The sequence below is a fragment of the Chionomys nivalis genome, chromosome 21 (genome assembly GCF_950005125.1).
Source record: "Chionomys nivalis chromosome 21, mChiNiv1.1, whole genome shotgun sequence".
NCBI classification, from domain to species: domain Eukaryota; kingdom Metazoa; phylum Chordata; class Mammalia; order Rodentia; family Cricetidae; genus Chionomys; species Chionomys nivalis.
This window is the reverse complement of record NC_080106.1, coordinates 37,437,581-37,449,636: the sequence shown is the minus strand read 5'-3', so window position 1 is coordinate 37,449,636 and position 12,056 is coordinate 37,437,581. Positions and strand designations below refer to the sequence as shown.

General features: G+C 51.7%; 1 protein-coding gene across 1 annotated transcript in view; it reads left to right on the top strand.

Annotated features, from left to right (window-relative positions):
* Positions 1 to 5,992: 5,992 nt before the first annotated feature.
* The window catches only part of Nkd1 (NKD inhibitor of WNT signaling pathway 1), a 71,211-nt gene continuing 65,147 nt past the window's right edge, over positions 5,993 to 12,056 (top strand). Inside the window, exons 1-3 of the mRNA XM_057753926.1 lie at positions 5,993 to 6,241; positions 6,358 to 6,390; positions 6,983 to 7,116. Of these exons, the coding sequence (XP_057609909.1) occupies positions 6,217 to 6,241; positions 6,358 to 6,390; positions 6,983 to 7,116 (192 nt within the window). The 5' untranslated portion in view covers positions 5,993 to 6,216. The remainder of the gene's footprint in view (positions 6,242 to 6,357; positions 6,391 to 6,982; positions 7,117 to 12,056) is intronic.

The following is a 12,056-nucleotide window of genomic DNA, read 5'->3' as shown; positions in this document are numbered from 1 at the left end:
AGGAGGAAGAAACTGAGCCAGGAGGAAGAGTTGATAGTTCAGGTCAATTGCTGGTGATCTCTGCAGTGAAAGTCTATTATTATTATTATTATTACCCATGGTGGTTTGAATAAGAATGCCCTCATCCCCCATAGGCTCATAAATTTGAATTCTTGGTCCCGAGTTGGAGAAACTGTCTGAGAAGGAGTAGGAGGTGTGTTGTTGGCGGAGGTGTGTCCCTAGGAGTGGACTCAAGGCTTCAAAAGCCTCCCACCATTTCCAGTATGCTTTCTCTACCTGCTGCTTGTGGATCAAGATGTTAGCCCTCAGCTGCTACTCCAACACCATGCCTGCTGCCATGCTCCCCACCATGATGGTCATGGATTCCTAGCCCTCTGGAGTGATAAGCCCCAAACTTCCTTTCGTAAGTCGCCTTGGTCATGGTATTTTATCACAGCAATGGAAATTTAAAAAAAAAAAAAACCATACTCCTCAAGCTGAGCCCTTAAGATGCCTGTGCACCAACATAGAGCTTCAGACAGTGTCCAGGCTTTCAGAGGCTGTGTGTGCACAATCAGGGATGTCCCAAGATAACACTGACTCAATATGCATGGATTTCTGACCCCAGGAACCCTTTCTGTACTGGCTGTCTCTCAGTTTACCTTGGGATGTGGAGCCTGGATGGAGAGCTAGAACTCATGGTGTCCAGCATGACCCAGAAATACTATTTTACACTGATACTTTTCAAAGGGGTCCTTGGTCTTGGTCTGGCAAGTTCAGGAGACTCTGTTTATGAAGCCTTTCTCTTAGAGAACTGCAAAACTTGACTGCTCATTGAAGGCCTCGACAAGTCTGGCAGGTAAAAACAAAAACAAAAACAACCCCCCCCCCAAAAAAAACCCAAAAAAACCTGTGGAACTAGGGAGACAGCACAATCCGTGAAGTGCTTCCTTTGTAAGAATGAGGACGTATTTTAGCTCCAGAAACTATGCTTAAAAAACAAAACCGCAAAAGCAAAAACCAAGCAAACAAAACAACAACAAAACAAATATCAACCACCACCACCACCAAAACAGGTGCAAAGGTATGCACTCCTGTAATCCCAAAGCTGAGAAAGAGGAGGCAGGTGGAGCCCTGGGGCTTGCAGACCTCACAGGAGTCTAGGAGAATTGGTGAGCACCAGGTTCACTGAGGGATCCTGTCTCAATAAAGTGGAGAGTGATTGAGGAAGACACCTACACTGGTCACTGCCCATCCGCATGCATGAGTACACATGCACACCCCTACCAAGCACACCCACCACGTGCGCATAAGTACACAAAAGAGAACTGTTGAGCTGGCCTGTGCTTCCTTCCGGCTCATGGGCAGGGAGAACAGGTGTGGGGGTTGAGCCTATGTTGGCTGCATTTGACAGAAAATGAACAAAACCCAAAGACTTTCTCTCTCTTGTAAAAAAAAAAAAGATTGGAGAGCTTCTGCGTGGGACAAAGGGTATCCATGCCCTGAACTTGGGGCAATGTTCTAGACCAGGAGGAGTTCCTGCCAGAAATGTTGCATTCAGCCAACATTTGGAGGAGATGGGTGCCTACCTTCTGGCCTCTTTCTTTTAAACTCCAAATACAGTTCTGGGGAGCCCATTTTCTCCCATTGCATTTCTGAGAGTCAGCGCTGGGGCCGTGCAGCTCCTAGCTGCCTCTTTCCCAGTCCTTCTGTCAGCCAACTGGCTTCCTGGATTATAGCGGTGGTGGTGTCCCATGGCTGAGCTGTGTCGCTGGCTCAGGGATGTGGGAAGAGTTCACCTAGGCTTTAGAGCAGTGGGAAAGAGGCTAGAGCCCAGGTCCAAGCAAGTGACAGCTGCCATCTGCCCTCTACGCCAGACTAGCTCCTTCCTCACTTCCCCAGATGTGCACCTTTACTGGTCTCCAGTTACCAGTGACAATTGGATGTGTCACTCCAATTAATTGGAGTCTTGAGACCTCCATCCTTCCTCCTGGGTTACACCCCCCTCCCCCGCCCCACCTCACAACCAGGTCTCCCAGATCCATCAGGGAACCTAGAAATGCCACAAGGCAGGGGCTTGCAAGGAATCAGGGGGAGCTGGGAGTTAGTTCTTCCCCCTGATCCTAGTCTCATTATATAGCCCAGGTTGGCCTCCAACTCACAACGCCTTAGCCTCCCGAGTGCTGGGATCTCAATCCTGAGCCAGCACCCCTGGCCCCAGATCATGTTTTTACCTCTTATGGATTATAACTCTCCCCAGGGCTGAGGCTCCATATTGCAGATGGGACTGTGTTAGGGACTACACCAGGAGACATAAGATAGTGGGAGCCCAGTGGGAGTCACAGGAGGAAAACAGCCTATTTATTAAAAATGGAGTACCAACTAGATGCAGAGGGGCAGGTGCCTGGCTCTTTAGAGACTGTGCCTCTTGGAAGGCCAAGGAGGGTTTCTATCCTAGGAAGTGGCGTTTGACAGGAGCCAGATCAGATAGCTTAACTTGGGATATGGGCAGCCAAACAGGGTGATGGGGTTTTTGAAAAAAAAAAAAAAAATCTTGCCCTTCATCTGACAGATTTCCTCGAAATCAGCCTCATGCGATCTGCAGCCCCATGCAGACGGTGGTTCTAACCTCTTTCTCTTATCTCTTCATGGCCTTCCTCTCCTGCTCTCCTCCCCCAAAGGAAGGGAAATCTTCAAAGAAAGAGATGTGTCACTGTAAGTATACAGCCCAAGAAAATGGGCTAGATAAATTATTAAAACAGAAAAAGACAGCAAGTGATGGGGTGGGGGAGCCCGCAGAGGGCAGAGAGCCACTCGAGGTAGGTGGTGTCCCGGTGGCAGCTAGGGAGTTCATCCTGAGAATCCTAGACAAGTGGTCCTGGCCCCAACTGACCCACTTTCTGGCTTCTCATGCCAGGGTCAGGGGAGGGCATAGGTGGAAGTGGTGAGGGTCCAGCAGCAGCAAAGTCCCAGGCGCCTGGCGGGGCCCCGTGTCTGGCCAGACACTTGGGATTTACTTCCCCTAAGACTCAAGCTGGTAACTACAGAGTTTTAGTCCTTGCTTTTATCTCTTTTTGAACTGCAAAGAGACATTCCCAAGGGGCAGAGGGGATACTGTTTTCTCATGAAAGAAGAAAGCCATGACAGGTTTAAGGAAGTCACCATCATTCTAAGCTCTGTGAGAAAGAGTTTCGCTTTGATTTTGGAGCCCCTGGCACTGGTGTGGGTGTGGGTGAGAAAGACAGGCAGGGACCCCACAGGAACTCCATGTCTATAGCAAGGGCTCTGCAGGATGTTCTCTGTCAGCTCAGGACTTAGGACCTGGGCGCTCTCTCCTAGTTCCTGGGTCTGCTCTTCTATTTCCTCACAGCTCACAAGCCTCTCCCTAGACATCTGGGCCAGGTGGTTCTGGGGTGTCCTGGGCATAATAGGCCTTTGGCAGTCTCCCTGACTGGCTTGGACAATATTAACCCTTTCCTGGATGCACGCTGCCGGGTGCTATTCACCATGGCTGCCGTTTCTTGTCTCTCTTCCTCCACCTGGGACATGGGGGGGGGGCAGGCCCATGAAAGGGGGACTATCCATTTTACTCAGATGCATATTTAAAGTGAGAGCAAGGTTTACCACATAGCTGGTACTTACTGTGTCTTTCCAGATCTCAGGCTTGGAATATGCTGGAAACCGGGGGTAGTGAAAAATGAGTGTCAGTGAAGGAGCAGTTTGAGGTTGGTTCTTAACGAGGTCACTAATCAGCGGTGTGAATGGGTAACTCCTTGGGCAAGCAAGTAACCCCACCTCTCTGAGCCTACCCAACAGGGTCTGTGGTTTCCACAAGTACAAAAGTCTGCATCAAGAGTGATTGTGAGAGCCGGGCGGTGGTGGTTCATACCTTTAATCTCAGCACTCCGGAGGCAGAGACTGGTGGATCTCTGTGAGTTCGAGGCCAGTCTGGTCTAAAGAGAGTTCCAGGACAGGCTTCCAAAGCTACAGAGAAACCCTGTCTCAAACAAACAAAACCCAACCCCCAAAACAAAACAGAAGTGATTGTGAGGGTGATGGGCACAGAAATACAATAGGCACTAAAGATATGACAACATACAACCGTCAGGGGACCAAGGGTGGTGCCTTACATCTGCAATCCCAGGGTGCAGGAGGCTAAAGCAAGAACATTGTTGCAATTTTAAGACCAGCCTGGGTTACAGTGTGAGCCCTTGACTCAAAACAAGCTAAAAACCAAAAAAAAAAAAAAAAAAAAATCAACTGTACTAGTTTGCTGTTTTATGAGGTCCCAGCCATGCTTGAAAGAGTACATCCTGCAAGAGATTTAGGTGTGCGCTTAGAGGAGCTTTCATTTCCTCCAAACAGGGTGTGAAAACATGGAGAGGGATGAAGATTCTGGAGGGTCACACCGCTCCGGGTTCTCTTGAGACAGGTAGATGCTAAAAGTTGTATTTCACAGTTACAGTAGGCACGAGCCACATGCAAAGCCACTTGCAGCAGTGTGGCTCTTCTGCTTGAGATGTGTATAAGTGTAAAATGCACACGAGACTTTAAAGACAGTGAAAGAAAAAAAGAATGTGACAATTTATTAAGTATTGATGCTATTTTGGCTGTAGTGGGTCAAACTAATTTCACTTGTTTCTTTTTAAATTTTTAAATCACACTTATTTATTTAGTATGTGAGTATGTATGTGGACACTTAAGTGCCACAGCACTCATGTGGAGGTCAGAGGACAATTTCGCAGCAGCTGGGTCTCTCCTATGACCACATGATCTCTGGGGATGAGACAGATCCCCAGGCTTGGTGGCAAGCACCTTTACCAACTGAGGCATCTGGCTGAAACACCTGTTTCTTTTAACTTTTCAAAAATTGTGGTGCCTAGGGCTGAAGACTTAGCCCAATAGCTGGGTGCTTGCTCGTCAAGCATGAGCAATGTTTTGGGTTTGAGTCCCAAAGTTCCTTCTACGAGGTGACTACTTGTAAGTCTAAAATGACAAACGTAGCTCACCTGTTTCTATCGAGTAGCGCTGCAGAGGGAACAAGCAAAAAAGGGTAGAACTAAGTATCCATTGTACAGATCATAAAACTGAGGCAGCAGCCTAGTCTAGCTTTAATAGCAGAACTGGTTCTTTACCACACTCACACGCCAGATACCAGGATGAGCCTTAGCGCAGGGCCCCTGGTGTGGCCAGCAGAGACAGCATTCTCAGGACCACAAAGGTGGGATGGAAGCCTTCAAGTCGCCCTCCCCTTTGCAGAGACCTCCCCAGACAAAACAGTCGGAGAACTGCAGGGGGGGAGGGAGAACGGAAACTTAGAAAGATCAAAGACCGGGCGGTTCACCGCTCCCGGCCTCACAGCTTGGCAGCTCGCCCCGACTCCAGTTGGGCACTCACGAGCCCATGGGCGAGGAGTTGCTAGCGACTGGAGGACAGCTCGGGGCATCTGGACACTTGTCGTTAACAGGAGTGGGCTGAACCCGCACTGGCCTGCGAGGTGTCTTGGTGATTTCTACCTGACTCCCAAATGAAAGGAAAACAATAACCTTAAAACCTAGAGGAGTCAAAAAAAGGGGGCGGGGGTACGCGACTAGAAATACGGACCACTTTCTGCAGAAGGCCAGGCACGGGAAGTCTGGGAAGGGACAACACCGTGGGAGAGCAGCAGACGCATGCGCCCGTCCAGCTAGGTCACCGGTCGCGACCTCAGTTTCCCCAACTGTGAACTCGCTCTGACGGTTCCGAGGAAACGCAGAGAAGAGGGAAGTCGCAGTACCACCAGCGAGGGCAGCGCTGCTCCACCACCCAGCGGGCAGAACCTCCGCCCGGTCCCCATTCCCGCCCCTGGGTCCGCGTAGGGGGCTTGGGGCTCAGCACATCCAATGCCCCTCCCCACCAAGGCCCCGCCCCGCCCACAGACCACGCCCTCTATGGGCCCGCCCCCTCGGCAGGCCCCTACTCGCAGGCCCCGCCTCTACCCGCCCCGCAGCGTCCGCCTCGCCTTTGATGGGCCGCGGCCGGCCAATGGGCGCTTGGGGAGGCGCGGGGCCGCGGCGGCGGGCAGGGGGCTCGGCGCGCCCGGGCGTCAGTCCGGCCGCGGCGACGGCGGCAGGAGCTTGTCCCGGCGCCGGCTGGGGCTGCGCTCGGCGCGCGAACTGTGAGGAGGAGGCGAGCGAGGCTGGCGCGGGGTCGGCGGCCGGACGCATGGCTTAGGACGCCCCGCCGCCGCGCCCCAGCATGGGGAAACTTCACTCGAAGCCGGGTCAGTGTCCCCCGCCCGCTCGCCGGCCGCGATCCCGCGTCCTCCCGCCGGTGCTAACTCTCCCTCTCCTTTCTTTCCGGCTCCCGCCGCCGCCGCCGCGCGCGATGTTCCCGCAGCCGCCGTGTGCAAGCGCAGGGAAAGCCCGGAAGGTAGGAGCGCGGGCCACCGGCCCGGGGGTGCTCGAGGGAGGCGGCGCGGCTGGCCCAGCCGCTGGATCTCATTACCAGGACTGCCCCAGCCCCGCCCCGGGAGCGCTCTTTGGGGCCCCTCTGTCCCTTTACCCGTTCTCCATAGCCCAGTGCTCCCACTACTGACCCTAACCCCATCCACTTTGGTGGCGTCTTCTCTTCAGACCCCCAAGATTTTGCACCTTCCTTCTGACCGCCAGCCCCTTCTCTGGAGAACTTGGCCTCTGCGCCCACTGCACCCCTTCTCCTGACCCTCAGCTCTTTTCTCCACAGTTCTGACTCCCGCGCTCCTTCCTCCGATCCCCTAACTCCTTCACTCAGGATACTGCGTATTCCTTTTCACCCTCTGAATCCTTGCACTTAGGATCTCGCCGAGCCCCCTTTCTTGGCTACCTTCCTCTTTTAGATTCTGCTCCGTCCGGCGCTTGACCCTCCTGCCAAGTCTTTACTCTCCGGGTTGTGTCTCTCTGTTTCCTTCCCTTCATTCTCAGGTAACTTTTTGCCAGCTGCGGGGGGGCCCAGAGTCAAGGTCTTCGTGTTCTTCCCGCCTCAGGTGACAGCTTTGCTGTGAGCGCTGCTTGGGCAAGGAAAGGCATCGAGGAGTGGATCGGGAGGCAGCGCTGTCCAGGCAGCGTCTCAGGACCCCGACAGCTGAGATTGGCAGGCACTGTTGGTCGAGGCACTCGGGTATGGCCCCCCACTCTGTTCCACCCTTTCAGTTTTGGAGAGGGTCTGCGAACCGCCTCCCCCCACAACTTCCAGGCATCCTGTTGGCACATTGTCTAGGTCCCCAAATCCCTTCTCAGTGTGTCCCACCAGCCCTACTTGTGCCCCATACTTTGGAGGATCCTTGTCGATCAATCTGGCACCCATCTCCCGCCCAGTTGGGCACAGAGAGTTGCTTGGGGAGGAAGTGCCAGGGAGGGGGTGATACAGGTCCAGTGGGTGGGGAAGCTGTGCTTTGTTGTGTGTGTGCGTGGGGGGGAGGGCTCCTGCTTTGCTTTTATGGCCAGCTTTTCCACAGGGAGGGGTTAGGACTAGAGGCAGGCAGGAGTGTCTGGGTAGAGGGCAGAGCTGTGCTGGCCCATGATCTGTGGCCACCTCCAACTGTGTCTGTGGCATTCATCAGAGCCACCTGCCATCCGAGTGTAGAGTTTGGAGGCACTGAGATCTGGCTGTCCCCTTAGTGTGGCCCTTAGAGGCCAGAGGGGCATAGGGTGGGGGATTTTGTATGGTGGTCTTGGTACACTCTCTTTCTACACCCAGGGGCATCTTGAGGCTAGAGTTGTGCTGCAGGAGCAAGTGGGATGGGTGAGTGAGTGAGTCCAGCCCCTGTGTCTGGCCTGGGACTGGTGTTCACAGATGTCCTGTGAGCTCCAGAACTCTGCACAGGGCTCTCAGATGGTCTGCGTGGAACTCTTGCAAGCCAAGGATCAAAGGATGAATCAACTTTTTGATGTGACATTTAATTTTTTTTTTTAAACTTGGAGAGGGAACAGATCGAGCCTCAGGTCTGGTTAGTTCTTTGGTCTTGTTCTTTGGGTGAGGCTGGTGGAGTCTTTGTGTGTGTGTGCGCGTGCGTGCGTGCGTGTGTGGTGTGTGTGTTTGGGTGGTGGCATCTGGCAACATCATTGCAGGGAGATGGCGTGTGTGTGTGTGTGGTTGGGTGGTGGCACCTGGCAGCACCATTGCAGGGAGGTGGCATGCTTGTCACCATGTGCGTGTGCGAGCGTGTGTGTGTGTGTGTGTGTGTATTCATGCATGTGTATGTGGTGTGTTAATTGCCCTCTCTCTCTGGGATAAGCTCTTTCTCTACTGTGTAGCTCAGGCTTTCTCTTCCCTGGCCCTCCAGTTTGCTGGCTGACTGGGACTGGGGCTGCTACCTTAATAGAAAGGTCAGAACTGGGCCCAGGGGGTGGAGGCACTGCATTTAGAGCCTTTTACCAGAACCACAAACTTCTCCTTCCCCCACCATTCCTAGTTTTTGATGTACTTATTTATCTAAGGACCAATGAAAACAATCCAATTTAGACATATGAGCAGATGCATTTGCAGCTCAATACAGGCCAACAGAGAGGATTTCCATTAATCAGGTTTTGTGTTTTTTTTTTCAGCCTGTTTATTTTCATAAAGTATTCTTGCAGAATGACATTTATTTAGGCTCTGTCGCTCTCCTCTTTCTCTCTCTCCTCTCTCTTTTTTTTCCTAAACTGCCAGGCAGCTTTTACTCCACGCTAGAGGGGAAACTTGAAATACAGCGAGGGCTTGCTTCAATTGACTTTTATCTTCAAAGCCATAACAAATGTTACCCGCATGTTTTTGGTGGGTCTCCTTGGCATCCAGGCTGGGAGGATGGGAGGGAGGGGGAAGAAGGAGAGGAAAACAAAAGTCTGTCGTTTTTAATTAAATAGTAGTGTTCCCAGCAAGAGGAATGCAAGCCAGTAAAAGTTGCCATTGGGGGAAATGGAGAAGGGGGAGGGGGCCCCTGCTTAAGCCTGTGGCTTTGCTGAAGTCACGGAATTTCGTTGCCTGGTTTCTTCCCCCAGCTGAGGACAGCATGGGATGGATGGTGCTTGCTCGCCTTCCTGGCTCACCCCCCTCTCTGAAAAGGAGGGGTCATTAATATTTGTTCAAAGTCCTTTTGAAGATGTGAGGCATAGAGCCATCAGTATGACATGTGTTAGATAGTTAAGAGGGTGGCCCAGCCATCAAAGATGTTGAGTGGTGGGTGGGGGGAGGTCTCTGCTTCCTTGAGAGTGGATCTTAATAACAGATCTGGATGCCTGGGTTCCAACCTGTGGTGGTCACAGTAGTGGGGCCATGCATCAGCCCTAGAAAAGGAGCTGGCCGAGCCAAAGTGTGGGGTCGCGCTGGTGGTGGCCTGTGAAGCAATTCAGGTGGTCTTTAGGGGGAATGTCTTTAATCTTTATAGGTATCTATCTTTTTTAATAAGAGGAAAAAATAACTAGGACATCAAACACATGATTTCATGGATGTTATCACTTAAGATGAATCAGAGTTGAAAGAGGGAGGTGAGTTCAAAGCCAATACAGGGAAAAATACCGGGTTCAAGTGGTCGTAGTTAGGAAGGTAAGAATGAATGACGAAATGGTGGGGACAGTGAGGGTGCTGGGCAGGCCAGTGGTGAGTCCTTTTCAGTTCTCTCGTTTCCCTGAGTCCCACTGGCATGGGAGGGGTGGCTGACAGGTCCTTCCATGATATCATCAGGATGTTGATGGGTGTGGACTCCAGCAGTCTGCAGGCTTCCAGGGCTGGCAGCTTCCTATAGCCAGTACCAGGCCTATCTTGGTGAAGGCCTCTGTGTCCGTGTCTCTTACTTGTCCTGCCACCAAAGTGGCTGGGGACACATTGCTGACTTATCCAACTGACAACATTATTATTGCTGTGAAGTCTACTGTTGCCTGAGCGCCTGTATGTGCCAAGCACATTGCTTCTATTACCTTAATCTCCCCATAACCCTCTGGAGTTGCAGCCAGCTAGGGTAGACTAAGTTGTCTCCCTTTCTAGAGTCAGTGTGTGTGAAGCCCAGCATTGCCTGATTCCCAGCAAGGGGCACAGACAGTTGCTACCATGTCCACATGAACCAGTTGCAGGGGAGGAAGAAGAAAGAGGAGCCTATCCCCCAACATATCGAAGTGACTGAGGTCAGGCTCTGCACCGTAGCTCGTCACCTTGTGCAAGTCACTTTAACTCTATGTATCTTGATAAGCACATCTGTAAAATGGGCCCAGTCATGTTCTCCATGTCCGTGGAGGTAGGTAAATCTTGGAAAAACGTAGAGCTCAGGCTGAGAGGGTGATACTTATGGATGAGCCCTGATGTTTGGTGCTCTTCCCCCTACATTCTTCTACTCTCGGCTCACCTGGTGAGACCCAGGTTAAGGTCTGGGCTTTTGCCTCTCTGGGGATGTTTGATGAGGTACAAGGGACTATAAACTCAAAGGAGAGAGGTGGTGAGTGACAGGAAACATAAAGGCACTGTTAACGAAGAACAGTAGACGGAGCCAGTGCATGCCTGAGACACATGTACTGAGCAGAATTAGAGGCTAAAGCACATTCATCTCCAAGAGACAGCAGGCAGTAAGAGACTAACCAGTGGAAATCCTAGGTGAGTGGTGGCTGGACGATGAAGCTCCCTAGGTACCTCTGTCCATACTGTGAGCGTGGGCACACATGCGTGTGTGCATGTGTGTAACCAGATTCAAAACAACCTTTACTCCGTGCACTATGATCCTTTTGTTCTTTTACAGCAAAACTGCTTGCAGAAATAGGTTGGGGGCTTGGGGCCAAGCCAGCCCCCCTGTAGATCAAAGGCGGCTGCCAGGCACTTTGGTAATTTGATTAGGGGGCACCTAGCACATTTTGATATTTAAGGAAGATTAGGAGGGTGCAGGCATGCTGCATGGGGCCCCGGGTGGGGTTGGGTGATGAGATTGGGGGCCGATCCAGCTGCTGCCTGAATTCTGGATTCCAGGGGAATTACCCTTGAATGATACCAGTTGGCACAATTAAAAGGCCCCATGTCTTCAGCATATGGAAAGTGTTAGGCCTCCTTACGTGGTTTCAAAGCTATGTGTTGGGAGGTGGACTTGACATTTGAGGTACAGCATAAATTAAATACTTGGTGTTTAAGAATTAAAAGATGATTTGCTTTGAGGCTGGTCAGGGTTTCAGGGAGGCAGCATTGTGCCTTCTTCACGCACAGGCTTCTTGGAGTGGTCTAGGGGAGGGTCTCCTTAGCTGATGGCAGTCAGACCCTGCTTCACAGCCCTGACAACTACCTGGACCTGGGAGAGCCAGCAAGGAGTAGCCTGGAAGGCCTGAGCTGTCCCAGGTGCCAGACATCACTGCTGGTTGCTCCCCGTCTTGCCAAGGGGTGTCATCTGTGAGATGGGAATTCTTGGAGGCCCTTTAACTAGCACCTTTTCTCCCTTTCAAAGATGTTTAAGAAGGAGACTGGGTTTCCTTGAGCCAGGCCATATGTGCTGTCTGTTCCCTAGAAGACAGGGGTACCCGTCTCCATTCATAAGCTAGGCAGCCTCGCATATGTTTGGTAGGAGTAGAACCAGGGGCTGCTACTTCCTTGCTTAGTGAGAGGAGGAGAGGAAATGGGCTGGTGAGCGCATGCACCCTTGTTTGTTCCAGGAAGCTCACTTCCCTCATCAGTGACCACCTGTCTTCTTGGACACTTGGTCAAAGTTGAAGTGTCAGCAACAAAGAAGTCACTACAAAATGTGACTTCTTTCTTGAGGTACATAGCAGGCACTCACTGTGGATGAATACAGAAAGAAAGTTTGGTCACTTTTTTTGTCCTTGCTGCCTCCTTCCTCCAGCCAACTTCTCAGACCCTTTATTCCTGTTGACTCATCTTTCCCAGTCCACTGTTTTTAGTGGACTTGTAGAGCCAAGCCTTTCTTATAGGCGCTTAGTTGACTAATCACTATTGACAATGTATTGTTAACATACATAGTGTCACACATTGGGAAATGGTGGGAAGAGGCATGGTCTTCGCCCTTGGGTAACTTCAGAGTAATGAAGGAAGCAAAAGCCTCTGAGCAAGCAGGCGGAGGACTGGAGGACTGCCGGGATGTGTCGCGGAAGGGATGG